Source organism: Pleurodeles waltl, chromosome 7 (assembly GCF_031143425.1).
Source record: "Pleurodeles waltl isolate 20211129_DDA chromosome 7, aPleWal1.hap1.20221129, whole genome shotgun sequence".
Taxonomy (NCBI): domain Eukaryota; kingdom Metazoa; phylum Chordata; class Amphibia; order Caudata; family Salamandridae; genus Pleurodeles; species Pleurodeles waltl.
The window spans coordinates 17,240,765-17,257,863 of record NC_090446.1 but is presented as its reverse complement, the minus strand read 5'-3'; the positions used below and the strand labels follow the sequence as shown (position 1 = coordinate 17,257,863).

The 17,099-nt window shown below is 44.6% G+C and overlaps 1 protein-coding gene across 2 annotated transcripts in view; it reads right to left on the bottom strand.

Moving 5' to 3' along the window:
• LOC138303563 (transient receptor potential cation channel subfamily V member 6-like) overlaps window positions 1-17,099 on the bottom strand; it is a 186,313-nt gene that overhangs the window by 18,425 nt on the left and 150,789 nt on the right. For both annotated transcript variants that reach the window (XM_069242821.1, XM_069242820.1), the window contains exons 9-13: window positions 9,701-9,787; window positions 9,533-9,609; window positions 8,081-8,246; window positions 7,712-7,778; window positions 1,885-2,153 (exon numbers count right to left, since the gene is read on the bottom strand). In XM_069242821.1, the coding sequence (XP_069098922.1) occupies window positions 1,885-2,153; window positions 7,712-7,778; window positions 8,081-8,246; window positions 9,533-9,609; window positions 9,701-9,787 (666 nt within the window). The remainder of the gene's footprint in view (window positions 1-1,884; window positions 2,154-7,711; window positions 7,779-8,080; window positions 8,247-9,532; window positions 9,610-9,700; window positions 9,788-17,099) is intronic.

The following is a 17,099-nucleotide window of genomic DNA, read 5'->3' as shown; positions in this document are numbered from 1 at the left end:
CGCAGACGATGCAGTACTCATGGCCAGGACACCGCTAGCCCTCCAGAAACTCCTAACCTCCTGTATAAATTACATGACAGCCCTGGGCCTCACAGTTAACCGTTCGAAAACGTTCATAATGAACTGTGGCAGGAAACTGAGTAAGCCCTATAAAACTACTATCCAAGAGGACAAAGTGAAGATAGCTCCCACCTTCTCATATTTGGGCATAATGTTTGACAAACAGGCCACCTGGGCACACTGTGTGAAAATAAAAAAAGACCAGATTATTAAAACAACGGCGGCCTTGAAGATTTTCTCCAAAAAACTAAGGGGAATCTCCCCGTCAAACATGGTAAAAATCTACAAAGCCAAATGTATCCCGGCGGCTACCTATGGAGCATGCATCTGGGGGTATACGAACTGCCATGCGATACAGTTGGTGGAAAATGACTTTCTGAGATATCTACTAATGGCACCAAATAGCACGTCATCATATATTAGCCATTCGGAACTTGGGGTCCACTTTGTAACTGATTTAATTAAGATACAGCCTTTATTATTATGGCATAAAGTGTGGACCTCTGAGCACACCGGACTAAACCAGGCCATACTATCCGACTGTATGAATCTAACACACTCGCATAGAGTTCCCTGGCTAAAATATATCATGACCTTCTTCAAAAACATGGGCTGCGAAGCGTATTATCAAAATCCACAATCACTGGAAAAAATAACCAGGAGAGACTTGAGGGCTCTGACTTTGAAGTATTTGGATGAACAGAGATGGGAAGTGGAATCAAAAAAACCAACAGTAATGTCCAACCAACTAATTCTGTCAACGGACGCAGTCCAGCCCTACCTAGTAAGCGTGGTAAATCCCCGACATCGATTTGTTCTCACAAGATTCCGCTTAAATATCTTCCACCGGCTAGTAACCTTTCCGACTATGTGTGACTGGAGTACAGTTTTAAGAGTATGTCCATGTGATGCGAAAGCTCCTCAATCTACAATGCATGTGGTCCTCTTTTGTAAATTTTATGACATACCAAGAAAACGTTTTTTATTGCCTTTTTTAAGATCAGCTAATATGCGCAAGTGTCGCGACGCGTATTTTAGCTTACAGATTTTATCCTCTATTGAATTATGTGGAATTTTAGCAATTTTTTTATGTACAGTACTCTCTGTAAGGAAGTCTATGGGTGTACTGAATTAATTTTATTTGAAAATCTGCAACTTCTGGTAAACTCCTTACTCCCTAAAAAAAAAAAAAAAAAAAACCACTGTCATTGAACTCGTCTTTGCACTGATGTAAATCTATCAAGTTTTATATATACCTGTTTTTGAATGAATTAAGGAGGTGTCTTATAATCTCACTTATTTTATGTATAACCCTTCTTATATTTATTTATTACCAATGTGCTATTACTTGACACTTTTATGGCTCGTTGAAAGCCGAATAAAGTTTTGTTTGATTTGAAGAAACAGACAACTCTGTTTTCCAACTAGCTATTCTGTTTGTAATTAGCAGGAACATGCCAAAAGTTCAAAATCAGCATTATAGCGTCTTATCAATCTCCGTAACTATAATAATCAACTCTGGGCCTTGTCTGCATCATTGCTCAAATGTTTTGCCTGCTATAGGATATATAGGCTCGTTATTAATATGTTTGAAGAAGCATACTTTTGAATTCTACTTTATTTTCTAAAAGGTCCTTGCAAGTACCACCTAAGTTTTATATCCTAAATATACAATTATCCATATAGAGTTTATTGGTAGTTTCTTAGATTATTCTACTTAAAAAGGATACAAAGGTACAACCCAATGCAAAGTTGTAATTCTTTCTGTCTTGCTTTCTAAATTTATACCATACAAGAATGAGGTAGTCTCGCACCCCCCATTACCTGTGCTCTCCAAAGCTCGTCTCGCTCATGTGCCACACGCCAGTGTGTATCCCCCATCATGGCAATGAGCAGGTTCAGCATGAGCAGGGCTGCAATGACTGCAAAGGCAGAGTACAAGATGCTGAACATAAAGGGAAGGTCTACTTCGTAATTCGCAGGTCCATCAATGACAGTGAGGAAAAGTTCAAAAGTGCTAAAGAGGGCCATAGGGTAGCTGTGGAAATGTCCAAGATGATCCGGGTCCTCCATTTGAAAAGTGATATAAAATGCTGAAAGAAAAGTGATCTTGCAATGAGAAGAGTTTGGAGAACTGCTCTGCACCTTGCCTCAATAGGCATTACACATAGAAAAGTGATTGCAGAGAATACAAATGTGATACAACTCAATAGAGAGTCATCTTGGCAATTTGTTGAATGATTATTACCTCTAACAGTATATCCTCAAAACAGTCCATTCAAAACGTATAAATAAAAAAAACAATTCAACCATATACACAAACAAATATGGGGATTCATCGTCTTCTAAAATACAGCAATACCTGCAAAGTTACTTTAATCACATTAAACAGATAGGGCACCATTTAAATGAAATGGCAACATTTTTGTTACAAAATTCCTATGCAAGGCAGTTTTCAAGCATCTGCCTCAACATGAGATCCTTAAGAAAGCCTTTTTCGGGGGCCCTTCTTTGAGAACCATTCATATACTAAATAGTTTTTCTATAATACATACATTGTTAACCTCTTCGGTTACATCCTTGGCTGCGTCGCTGAGGCACCAAGGACGTAACTGTTAAGTCCTTGGACCGGCTAATGGGGGGATCGTTATCGCTGCCCCCATGAGCCTTGCCCCAATGCCCCCAGGAGAGGGATGGAAGGGGAATCGCTTCCCCTTCCACCCTGCCCCCCGTGACATCGGATGACTTCAGCGTGCGATCGCGCGCTTACCTCATCAGAGGTCGCCTCCCATCGCGCTAGAAGCTCTGCTTCCAGCGTGATCGGAAGAGAAATGCAGAGCATTTCTCTTCCCATCAGGGGTTGGGGCAGGCAGAGACATCAAAGGAAAGGAAAGGCTTTTCCTTTCCTTTTATGTCATTCTGAGCATTTCTGCAGGCCTATCGTGAAGCGATTGGGCTGCAGAAATGCCCACTAGACACCAGGGATTTTTTTTTCCCTCATTTATAAATGAAGGGGAGCGAACCTTGGGCAATTTATTATTGGACCTTTTCTGCCATCCCGGAGGGCAGATCAACCTCTTTAAATTAGGCCGATCTGCCCCCAGGGGGTCAGAAACCTCTAGACACCAGGGATCATATTTTTTTTTATTGTTTGTAAGTGGGGACTGACCCCTTACTCAAGTGTCGCACCTGTGGGGGGGCAAATCGTCTTAGACCATTTCTACCCCTCTTAGGGGCAGATTGGCCTATTTTTATTAGGCCAATCTGCCCTCAAGGGGTGCAGAAACCACTAGACACCAGGGATTTTTTTAAAGTCAATTTCATGCAGGGGGAGCGACCCCTTAGGCAAGAGTCACTCCCCTCGGGTGCAAATTTCTGTTAGGCCATTTCTGCCCCCTTTGGGGGCATATCAGCCTATTTTAATTAGGCCATTCTGCCCCCGGGGGGGGGGCAGAAATCACTAGCCATTTTTTATTTATTTTTTACAGATAGGGAGTGATCCCTTAAGCAAGCGTTGCTCCCCTGGGGGGGTAATTTTACCCCCTTGGGAAAGGGTCGCTCCCCATGGGGGCACATTACATTTGGCTATTTCTGCCTCCCCCCCCCCCCCCCCGGGGAAGATGTATTTTTTAAATGAAAAAAAAAAAAGCGGGTGGCGGTATGGCCAAAACCCCACCCCACATAAATGGGGGCAAATATCCCCGATCCACTCCCCCAGAGGGAGGGGTGGGGGGCAGAAAGCCTGCTAGATGCCAGGGAATTCAAAACAAATATAAATATGAGGGGTGGTGGCTATCAATCAGTATGGGCATGGTTATGGCGCCACCTCAAATGAAGGGTGTAACAGTCTTTCAGCTCTCCCTGCACACTTAAACATCTTATCCCACGGCAAGCAAGAGGACATTTGATTATTTTTGGGTTTTGGTTTTACATTTGGGGCATGAGAGCTTGTCTAACTCTCAAAATCGTCCCACTTGGAATGGTGAGGGCTACACTTTCTGGACTTTGGGACACTGCCATGTAGAAAAATCTATGAGACCTAGACACATCTGAAAACTAAACACCTGAGTGAGTCCAGGGTGGTGAGCTTCACATGCACCCCACACCACTTTCTTACCCACAGTGCCCTGCAAACCTCCAACTTTGCTTGAAATCACACATTTTCCCCACAATTGTGTGATGGAACCTTTAGGAATCTGCAGGAATCCACAAAATTCCACCCACCCAGCATTGTCGCATCTATACAGAGAAAATTTCTGCCCCACTTGTGAGCCTAAAAAGTTTTTTTCCCCAAACTGCCCTTTTGGACCCTCTTTAGTTTCCCCTCATTTTCGACATGTATTTGTCTCTTCCCTGCCACAGGCACTTGGCCCACCTACACAAGTGAGGCATCATTTTTGCCGGAAGACTGAGGGGGAACATTGGGTGGTAGTAAATTTGTGCCGGTGCTGTGATCCCACACAGAATTGTGGGAAAAATGTGATTTTTTAGCTAAATTTGAGGTTTGCTGAGGATTCTGGGTAAGAAAACACTGGGGGATTCACGCAAGTCATGCCTCCCTTGACTTCCTCGGGTGTCTAGTTTTCAGAAATGTTTGGGTTTGGTAGTTTTCCCTAGATGGCTGCTGAGTACAGGACAAAAAAAACCCAGGTGCACCCCCCCTCCCGCAAAAACAGGCAGTTTTGTATTTGATAATTTTGATGTGTCCACATAGTGTTTAGGGGCACTGCCTGTCGCGGGCACTAGGCCTACCCACCCAAGTGAGGTACCATTTTTATCGGGAGACCTGGGGGAACGCTGGGTAGAGAGAAGTTTGTGGCTCCCCTCAAATTCCTGAACTTTGCAGCACCAAAATTGTAGGAAAAATGTTTTTTTCTAAGGATTCTGGGTAATAGAACCTGGTGAGAGCACCACATGTTACCCCATTCTGGGTTCCCCTAGGTCTCTAGTTTTCAGAAATGCACAGGTTTTCTAGGTTTTCCTAGGTGGCGGCTGAGCTAGAGGCCAAAATCCACAGATAGGCACTTTGCAAAAAACAGCTCAGTTTTCTTTAGGAAAATGTGATGTGTCCACGTTGTGTTTTGGTTTTGGGGCATTTCCTGTCGCGGGCACTAGGCCTACCCACACAAGTGAGGTACCATTATTTTTGGGAGACCAGGGGGGACGCTGGGTAAAAGGAAGTTTGTTGCTCCGATCAGATTCCAGACCTTTCCATCACCGAAATGGGAGGAAAAAATGTTTGTTTGTTTTTTTTGGCCAAATTTTGAGGTTGGCAAAGGATTCTGGGTAAAAGAACCTGGTGACAGCCCCATAAGTCACCCCATCCTGGATTCCCCTAGGTGTCTAGTGTTAAAAAATGCACAGGTTTGGTAAGTTTCCCTAGGTACCGGCTGAGCTAGAGGCCAAAATCCACAGCTAGACACTTTCCAAAAAACACATCAGATTTCAATGTGAAAATGTGATGTGTCCATGTTGCGTTTCCTGTCACAGGCATTATGCCTACGCACAAATGTGAGGTACCATTTGTATAAGTAGACTTGGGGGAACACAGAATAGCAGAACAAGTGTTATTGCCCCTTGTCTTTCTCTACATATTGTCCTTCCAAATGTAAGACAGTGTGTAAAAATATGTCTATTTGAGAAATGCCCTGTAATTCACATGCTATTATGGGCACCCCAGAATTCAGAGATGTACAAATAACCACTGCTTCTCAACACCATATCTTGTGCCAATTTTGTAAATATAAAGGTTTCCTTGATACCTATTTTTCACTTTTCATATTTTACCAAAAGAGTTAGTGTATACCCGGTATACAATGAAAACCCACTGCAAGGTGCAGCACCTTTACTGGCTCCCTGGGGTTCTTGGTGAACCTACAAGCCCTATATATCCCCACAACCAGAAGAGTCCAGCAGACATAACAGTATATTGCTTTCAAAAATTTGCCATAGCTGGAAAAAGTTATATAAGAAAACGTAGACAGAAATGGCTCGTTTTTCACCTCAATTTCAATATTATTTTATTTTAGCTGTTACTTTCTGTAGGAAAACCTTGAAGGATATACACAAATGACCTCTTGCTGAATTCAGAACTTTGTTTACTTTTCAGAAATGTTTAGCTGTCTGGCATCCAGCATTGGTTTTGCACCCATTTATGTCACTAACTGGAAGGAGTCAAAGCAAAAAAAATAGTAAAAAAGGGGTATGTCCAAGTAAAATGCCAAACTTTTCTTGAAAAATTTAGTTTTGTGATTTAAGTCTGCCTGTTCCTGAAAGCAGGGAAGATGGTGATTTTAGCACCACAAACCCTTTGTTGATGCCATTTTCAGGGGGGAAAAAACACAAGTCTTCTTCTGCAGCCCTTTTTCCCCATTTAATATATCTATATATCTCTTGGCTAATTTATTGGTCTCCTCCAGGGGAACCCACAAACTCTGGGTACCTCTAGAATCCCTAGGATGTTGGAAAAAAGGGATGCAACTTTGGCATGGGTAGCTTATGTTCACAAAAAGTTATGAGGGCCTAAGTGCGAACTGCTCCAAATAGCCAAAAAAAGGCCTGGCACCTGAGGGGGAAAAAGGCATGGCAGCGAAGGGGTTAAAACCACGTCGTTGTTTACTTTTTTTTTCTGGTGTTACTAAAGAAGTCCTTCTGTATTTTCGGCACCCTATGTCATGGCCGCCATCTGGGTTAGCAGGCCTTTAAATTGAGCCACCCCCATCCGCCAAAAGCAGATTATTCAGTTAACCTATTTCTTGGGTGCATTCCATCAAGGAAGCCCTCCAGTGTTCTATGGAGTGAAACACAGATTGGTCAGACCAGGTGGCTCTTGTGGGTGGTTGGAGCAGGTAAGGAAGCTCCTTTTATTTAATATGCTCTTCACATTCACAGCCCAGTGGGGCATTCAGAACCACGGTTTGTTGTTTTATGTGAGGATCTTGGTGCTTGAAACAAAAGCTGGTCATTAAGTACTCTCTCACCTCTAAGTAATGACTTGATTAGAAAAGCCACAGCATCATCACCTGAATTACAGAAACTATAATAGCAACAGTTTGGGCACAACAGTACTTTAGCTTCTTTATTGTGTGTGTTTGGAGAAAGCCTGTTTGGAAGGACAGGTAAGAGCCATAAGACTGTAAAGGTAGAGAGCAAGCAAGGCAACTGAAGGATTACAGTTGGTTGTCAGAAATCAAGGAAAAATACACATGTATCAGCGTCAAAATCTAGGCAACCTTTTTGCTGGTAATTACAGTGACATTGCCGCATGGATAAAAGCTGTCTAAATAACTGTATTGATTCAAGTCATACTTGTCCAAGAGTTACCAGCTTTGGATCCTCAGTTCCAGGTCTCTCTCCCCACAGTACCCTCCCGTAAATTTCCATCCCCTCATCTGGCCACCCCGATCCTCCGGAGATAGTACTTGGAGTCGAGGCTGCCAGAAGGTACTGCTCATGAGTAACCAGCAAATCTCCACACGTGATCACAACAACTACAAATCTAAAACATTTTCAGGCAGGAAAAATGCATTGGGTGGGCCTTGCAAATGATGGTAGCAAGGGAACAACTAGCAAAGGTCTCAATCGGACAAAGTTATGTAGGTAAATGCCAAGATTCTAGACAATGAGACACAAATATGTAGACTGTAATTACCTGCAGCAAAGCCAAGTATGACAACAGCCATGAGCCAGCAGAACCTCAGCAGATCTCCAAATATCATCTAAGCAAAAAACAGAAAGCCATGAGATACATGAGGTGCTTAGCCACCTGAAGAGCAAGTCATATGTAAATAAAGATATGAGGATTTAGATAATATTCTATTGCTGTCCCACAGTAGGTACTAGAGCACTGAACACAAGTTGTCCTACAAAATGGGCATTGTTGACGTGAAACACCCTTCCTCACCCCAGACAGTTCCTCTTACCTACTGTGGTCTTGTTTTTTGACCAACCAATTCACCTCCCCCATAATTTGTGTCCTACTTTACCATTGTTTGGCAGCATACATTTTTTGTGTCCTTACCTTCTGTATCATGATCGTGAAAGGCCCGAGCATCTGAAATCCGCGCGTGAAGTACATGACGTAGCACCAGCCCATGACCACAGCGAAGGACATCGACACTGCTTCTCCCGCGGTGCTTGTGATGCGCAGGATGAGTGTGATAAGGACCATAAAGGCAAAGATGATTCTGTTGGTAGAGCAAGACATGCTGAGAAACGAGTCAGACTCTACAAACCACATGCCACCTGCTCCTCCTTGCACAGCGGCATTCGAACTCTCAAAGACAAGTTCACACAGTTTGCTCAGCCTTCCACAGAGAATTCCTCCTTGCATCTGGACACGTTTCCCTACCAAATTCATAGCATTAATTCCTCATAGTGTCTGTTTTAAAGTTTGGGCTGATCATTGAAGGAAATTGTAGTTATTATCACTGAAGTAGTATTGCTGAAGCCTATGGCATGTAAACCTTACATGAAGTGTTGAACAGCACTACACTACCTTGAGAGGCACTGGACGTGGTCAAACAACATTGTTTTTGTGTACATAGTAGTCTTACTTTTAGAAAGCTTTAATAAGGAAAGTCTACACTGTTGGACAATGCCTTTTGTGGAGAAGAAATTCCTTTTAGTTTGTAAATGGTGGGTCAAGCTAGCAGAAATGGTTTGATGTCCCTGCCTATCAATTTTCAATGAAGCATTTTTGGGGTAAAGCTATAAATTAGTCAGAAACTGCCCCTATGGTAATATCCCTTCACCAGAAATCCAATAGGTCATTTTATTTGGTAGAAGGTTTAAAGAGGCTACAGTGAACTTGACAGACAGAAGATTGGGCCCGAGGGCGATGAGACTTCTTTCAGAGGCAGACAAAGGGCTCTGAAAGTGAAGATAACAGGAAATATGGTGCTCTTATGCATACTGGTGTAAATTACTAAAGGGAATTTTGGAATGTAGTATTTTTCAGTAGCTAAAGAGCTTTGTCAAAGGCAAACTTAGAGGTGTATCTATGAAGCAAATGTGAATACGGTGGCACTATTCATTGTGGGACCTGAATGGTGAGCCAAATATGAGGCAGGCAGTTTCTTAGACAGGATCCAAGACATTGGTGAAAATAGGACACCACATCAAGGTGTGAAAGTATTAGCAGATGGCATCTAGGACACCTGTGCCACAGGCAAAATATGTGTACCTCCAGTGGGACCAGATCTGTTGGTCTGCCTAAGACTTTCAAATCGTTTCTTACTACATACAACAAATATGGGGGTCAACCCTCAGATGACAAGAGACTTTAATAGAGGAGGTGTCAAGATAAATACTTTATTGCAGAGGACTCAGTTTAAAACATACATGTATTACCGTGCAAAATTGCAGCATGGACGCACAAATGTTTTTTTTGCATCACAAATAAAGATAACTCAGACGAGGTCAGTCTATAAACATTACAAAGGAGAAAAGGTCAGATTATGCACATTCTTACATCATAATGTGGAAAGGACCTCCAAGCACGGTCTGACCGAAGTACCGGGCAAAGCCGACGCGAAGAATATCTGGAATCTAAGGGCAGACGGTAAGTTAGTAAGGGAAATAATTAGGAAGACTGGCCACAAAGATAGTACTAATGGGCGGAGCCAAGTAAAATCCTCACCTCTAGGAGTAATATTGTAATAGCCCCGATCACGCTGATCAGCTCACCCACAAGCCGCAGATCATCTTCGTAGGTACCATATGCCTCCTGCAAAGAAGAAAAGGTCATGGTTTACAAATGTATAACTTAACTGTCTGGCATTTCATGTTTATCACATAAGTGAATTGAAATAAAAATACTACATTATTATACAATACTTTATATCCAAGTTCAGACATAATAAAATACTTATTTGACATATTATTAGACATATATATAAATTCGGTATGTGACTACAATCAGATGTTAAAAATAACTTGAAACCAGACAAATTACAAACTATTTTTAACTGAATTGATTGAATGTCCTGGGAGTGACATTAAGGGGTTGTAGGACAGAGCAACACAGGTAAACACTGCATGCCTTTCTAATGCATTTTTTTTTACCCGGCAAATGTTTAGCACTCATGTGCTTTTACCTCTCATGCCATTAACACACATTATTAGACTAAGTATTCGTATGGTAAGTACAAAAAAAAAAAACAGATATTTGTATATATATATATATATATATACACACACATATATATATACACATATATATATATATATATATATATATATATATACATACTTTTTGTTAGACCTGACAGCCTTAGGGTGATCACCCCTAACTTTTTTCCTGCCTCCCTCCACTTTTTGGACACTGTTTTTGCTGGTTTTAGGACTCTGCGCACTTTACCACTGCTAACCAGTGCTAAAGTGCATATGCACTCTCCTTTAAAAACATGATGACATTGGATCATACACAATTGGCTTATATAATTTACTTCTAAGTCCCTAGTAAAATGCACTGTATGTGCCCAGGGCCTGTAGATGAAATGCTACTAGTGGGTCTTCAGCACTGGTTGTGCCACCCACTTAAATAGCCCCATAACCAGGTCTCAGGCCTGCCATTGCAAGACCTGTGTGTGCAGTTTCACTGCTAATTCGACTTGGCATTGAAACATACTTGCCAAGCCTAAATCTCCCCTTTTTCTACATGTAAGTCACCCTTAAGGTAGGCCCTAGGTAAACCATAGGGCAGGGTGCTGTGTAGACAAAAGGCAGGACATGTACCTGGGTAGCTTATATGTCCTGGTAGAGTAAAACTCCTAAATTAGTTTTGCACTGCTGTGAGGCCTGCTTCTTTCACAGGCTAACATTAGGGCTACCCTAATATACTGTTTGAGTGGTAGCTTCTGATCTGAAAGGAGTAACATGGTCATATTTAGTAAGGCCAGAATGGTAATACAAAATCATGCTGACTGGTGAAATTGGATTTAATATTACTACTTTCAAAATGCCACTTTTAGAAAGAGAGCATTTCTCTGCACTTAAATCCTTCTGTGCCTTACAATCCACGTCTGGCTGGGTTCAGTTGACAGCTCCCTTGTGCATTCACTCAGACAACCCCAAACACAGGATGCTCAGCTACTTGCATACATCTTCATATTGAATGGGTCTTCCTGGGCTGGGAGGGTGGAGGGCCTGAAACTTACATGTCAAAGGACAGTAGCCTGCCTTCACACAAAGGACTGCCACACCCCCTACTGGGACCCTGGCAGACAGGATGGAACTGAAATGGGACCTTGTGCACTTCTAAGCCACTCTTTGAAGTCTCCCCCACTTTAAAGGCACATTTGGGTATTTATTTAAACAGGGCCTCTGCCCCTACCAACTCAGACACTTCCTGGAGAAGAACCAGAACCTGCAACCTGCCAAGAAGAACTGTCTGGCTGCCCAAAGGACTCACCTGACTGCTTTTCTGAGAGGTACTACTGCCTTGCTGTTGCCCTGCTGCCTTGCTGCTATCTGGCTGTGCTGAAGAAGGGCTCTCCAAGGGCTTGGATAGAGCTTGCCTTCTGTTTCCTGAAGTCTCAGAACCAAAAAGACTTCATTCCTGCAAGAAGAACTCCCTGTGCGGTGGAAATTGACGCACAGCCTGCAAGAAACAATGCACAGCCTGCATCGTGGTCAAAAAAAGATCACTGCACGCCGAACCGGAACGATGCAGCCCAACTTTGCAAGCAGAAGATCGACGCAGTGCAAGCATAGCAACTAGAAATTAAACGCATGGCCCACTGGATTGATGCAAAGCTGAGTCGGAACAATGCAGCCCAACTTCCTGAGAGGAATCAACACAGCACCTGCCGTGAGGTAGAATTTTCCATGCAACGCCCACCGGATCGACACAAAGCTTTTTTATTTGAAAAATAAACGACGCATCACTGTGTGCGACCCGAGAAATCAACATACACCTCCCGGTTTTCCACGTATCTCCTCCTCTGCAGTTCCTTGCGGAGATTTTGAATGCAAACCATGTACTTTGTACTTGCAAGAGACTTTTTTTGCTTTAAAGAGACTAAAGACACTTTGTATCATTTTTACACTGATATTTCAAAATATACTTATTGTACCTTAATCATTTTGACCTACATCTTATCAGATAAATATTGTATATTTTTCTAAACACTGTGTGGTGTATTTTTGTGGTGTTCTACTGTGTTATTGCATGATTTATTGCACAAATACTTTCCACATTGCCTTCTAAGTTAAGCCTGACTGCTCAGTGCCAAGCTACCAGAGGGTGGGCACAGGATAATTTGGATAGTGTGTGACTTACCCTGACTAGAGTGAGGGTCCTTGCTTGGACAGGGGGTAACCTGACTGCAAACCAAAGTACCCACTTTTAACACACACACACACACACACATATATATATATATATATATATATATATATATATATATATATATATATTTTAATCTTTTTGGCAGGAACCTCCCAAACCCCCATACTTACCTTAAATGCATGGTAAAGGTATACGTTATAAAGGTCTATACGTGGTAAAAACGTTTGTGGTAATAAATGCGTGTTAAAGGCAGTGCGATGTAAAAATCGCGTTGTAAAGACTGTTCCCCCATTAAGGCAGTGTTCATTGAAAACACCTACCACCGAATTATGAACTTGGATTTCGGAAGGTTTCAATGTATAACAAGAAGGTTTGTGCTTATTCGTTGTGTGGTGTTTTGTTGTGGTGGTGATGTGTTCTGGTTTTTGTACTGTTGGGTTTTGTGCCGTTTACAGCAATGTAATGTTGTGATGTTCTATGGTTATATTGTGTTCTGTATCGACTTTTGTTGTGTTCTACTCTATTGTGTTTTTTTGCCAAGTATATGTCATTGTATTACGTTCTGTTGCAAACCTTAGAGATGTCAACAAATGTTATCACATTTTCCACCAAAAGCAGCACACAACTTTGAAGTTCGCATGGCAAGCAACCACTTACCACTAAGGTGGTAAAACAGTGCTCGTGCTGCTCTTCAATGATTTAAAACAGTGGTTCCCAACCTTTTGACTTCTGTGGACCCCCATTTTATCAATACTGGACCCCGGGGACCCCCCACTGAATCATTATTGGAACCCGGGGACCCCCACTGAGTCATTACTCATAGCTGGGACCTAATATTATAAAAAATTGTAAGCAGTCGCGGACCCCCTGAGGAGGCTTTGCGGCCCCCCCAGGGGTCCCCGGACCACAGGTTGGGAACCACTGATTTAAAACATAAGTCAGTCCAACCATGTGGCAGAGACCACCAAAGGTTCAGAATAAAAGTGCAATTTAGCAGAAGAAACCAAAATATGAGCACTCTGACCCATCCATAATTAAGAGCAAAGTCATCAGGTTGTCCCATCAGATCTTGAAATGTGAAACAATTTGCTTATGCTGTATATAATTTAGTTCCATTTAAACTGGTCCTCACATATGTACAAAGAAAAGCATTCACAATAGGTAACTGGAAAATAAGTTGGCATCCAAGGTTTTCATCTTTGAACTGCAATCTGTTCCAACAATTCAGTGCTATTTTGGGTGCCAAGAACTTCTCCTTTGCACAGAAGATGTCCCATGGCGTGCTGGAGGAGGCAGAGTTGTTTCCATGCAGAAAGACTGCAAACAAGCCTTGCTAGCTGCAAAGGTTGCAGTTGAAGTAAAAGGGTGCTGCCCGCGCCCAGGAAGGACCAGGAGGTTGCCACTTGGAAGAGGAGACAGAGGGGGTGCCCAGCAACACACAGAGGGCCCATGCAAAAGAAGGCAGCACCCGCAGAAGTACTTGAACACGGGTTCAAGAAAACTGGGCATGGTGGTCGTCTCAACACTACAAAGGAGGGTCCCACGAAGCCGGTGGTGAATTCGGCGAGTTGAGCAATGTAGGACGGAGTTCTGGGGACCTGGGCTGTGCTGTGCACAAAGGATTCCTTACAAAAGTGCACAGAAGCCCTAGCAGCTGCAGTTCACGCAGTACACAGGATTACTGTCTGGCGTGGGGAGGCAAGGACATACCACCACCAAATTTGGACAGATGAACCACTGGACTGTCGGGGTCACTTGGACCAGCTCCTGTGTTCCAGGGACTATGCTCGTCACGATGAGAGGGGACACAGAGGACCGGTGAAGCAGAAGTTTGGTGCCTGCGTTAGCAGGGGGAAGATTCCGTCGACCCACAGGAGTTTTTTTCTTGGCTTCCAGTGCAGGGGGAAGGCAGACAGCCCCCAGAGCATGCACCACCAGGAAACAGTTGAGAAAGCCGTCAGTATTAGGTGCTACAATGTCGCTGGTAATCTTCTTGCTACTTTGTTGCAGTTTTGCAGGCGTCCTGGAGCAGTCAGCGGTCAATCCTTGGCAGAAGTCGAAGAGGGAGATGCAGAGGAACTCTGGTGAGCTCATGCCTTCGTTATCTGAAGAGAAGCCCACAGGAGAGACCCCAAATAGCCCTCAGAGGAGGATTGGCCACCTAGTCAGGTAAGCACCTATCAGGAGGGGTCTCCGACGTCACCTGCCGGCACTGGCCAGTGACAGGCCTCCATTGTGCCCTCACACCTCTGCCTTCAAGATGGCAGAGGTCTGGGACACACTGGAGGACCTCCGGGCACCACCCCTGGGGTGGTGTTGGACAGGGGAGTAGTCACTCCCCTTTCCTTTGTCCAGTTTCACACCAGAGCAGGGGCTGGGGGTTGGTGCAGCTGATGTCCCACACAGGATGGAGGGCTGCAGTCTTGTCTGCATCACTGAAGTAACCCACGAGCTGTGGAACACAAGAGTCTCGCGGTTAGGACAAAATGGTGCTGCCCGGACCCGAGAAGGACCAGGTGGACTCTACCCATATGGGGGAGTCGAAGGGGGCTCAAGGCGTTCTGAGGAGCCCACAACGGACCAGGCAGCCCACTCTGGAGTCCCACAGTGAGAGGACACAGGATTTGCAACACAACAAAGGCTCCCACGTTGCCGGATAACCACTCAGGAAGCTGTGCATCGCATGATCATGTGCTGGGGGCTCAGGCTTGGATATACACTTGAAACTTTGTGGAAAGGAGCAGCCAAGCCTTGGTAGCTGCAAAACATGCAGTGCATGGGGGTAGCTTTGTGGAGTGGGAAGGCAGGCTCTTACCTATACCAAGCTCACACAGCTGGACAAGGAGACCATCTGGAAAACTTCTGTCCACCACCTGTGTTGCAGGATCCAAGCAACTCGACTGGAGAGGGGTTCCATGCCACAAGTCATCGATGCAGACGGTGCCTGCTGAAGCAGGGGTGACTATCAACCCCAAGGGAGATTCCTTCGTTCTTCCTGTGCAGGCTGAAGACTGGCTGTCCTTTAAGGATGCACGACCAGGAAACAGTTGCAGTCGCTGGCAGGAGCTGGAGATACAATGTTGCAGAAGGCTTCTTGTTTCTTGGTTGCCGGCTTATAGAGTTCCTGGTGGGTCCAGATGCAGTTTCTTTGGTCAGAAGTTGAAGTGGGGGGTGCAGAGGATTCATGCTGGAGCCGTGCAATCCGAATCTGATGAAACACCCAGCAGAGAGTCCCTAAGTAGCCCTGAGAGGAGGAATGGTCGTGAAGTGAGTGTCAAACTATCAGGAGGGGGCTCTGACGTCACCTGCGTGGCCTGGCCACTCAGACGCTCCCAGAGTGTCCTGCCCATCTGGAAATCAAAATGGCTGAACTCCCCTGGGGTGGTGATGGATAGGAGAGTGGTCACTTCCCTTTCCTTTGTCCAGTTTTGCACCAAAGCAGAGACTGGGGCTCCCAGGACCGGTGTAGACTGGTTTATGCAAGGAGGCCACCAAATGTGCCCTTCAAAGCAATTCAGTGGCTTGGGGAGGCTACCCCTCCCAAGCCTGTAACACCTTTTCCAAAGGGAGAGGGTGTAACATCCCTCTCCCTTAGGAAGTCCTTTGTTCTGTCTTCCTGGACTTGATGAAATCAAGTAACAGGAAGGCAGAAACCTTCCTGTGGGGTGGCAGCAGCTGGGGCTGCCTTTAAAACCACAGAAGGCTGGTATGGCAGTACTGGGGGTTCACTGTGGAGCCCCCAGGGTGCATGGAATCATAAAAACAATGTTTGGGTTAGCATTGGGGTATGATTCCTACTTGTTTGATACCAAACATGTCCATATTAGGAGTTACCATTGTGACGCTGTACATAGGTAGTGACCTATGTACAGTGCACACTTCAAATGGTGTCCCTGCACTCACCAGGTCAGGGGAATTGGCCCTGGACGACATGGGGGTGCCTCTGCTAGTGCAGAGGTGCCCTCACACTCAGGTACTTTGCATCCAGCCTTCAGGATTGGAAGTCCTGGTGTATGGGTGACTTATAAGTGCCCTGGTGCAGTGTAAATGGCAGTGAAAGGGTGCTTGCATCTTTTCACACAGGCTGCAATGGCAGTCCTGTTGAAGCATTTGCATGGGCTCCCTATGGGTGGCAAAAGAAATACTGCAGCCAATAGGGACCCACTGGAACCCCAATGCCCTGGGTACCTAGATACCATATACTAGGGACGTATAAGGGGGCACCAGTATGCCAATTGTGGGTGAGATACTGTGTTATCAGTATCTAAATAACCATAATTTAAGGGAGAGAGCATAATTACTGGGGTCCCGATTAGCAGGATCCCAGTAGGTATAGTCAAACACACTGATAAACAGGCAAACAAATGGGGGTAACCATGCTGGAAGAAAGCTACCTTCCTACATTTTGCACACAAATTACTGCTGGCACCCAAGGATGCAACAAATATTATCGGTCACGAAGAATTGGGCCTTCAGTACCTGGGGGATCTGATTGCCGTTGCACCCCTTTTATTGTGGGTAAGATGCTGGAGAAACCTGGAAGCCAGCTTGGTACAAGACTGTGGGGGTCATTCCGACCGCGAATGGAGGAAGCACCGCCAACAGGCTGGCGGTGCTTCCCTGCCCATTCTGACGGCGGCGGTAAAGCCGCGGTCAGAAAACCGGGTCTGGCGGTTTCCCGCCGGATTTCCCCCGGCTGCAAGCAGCGCTGCCCAGGGGATTCTGACCCCCTTCCCGCCAGCCTGTT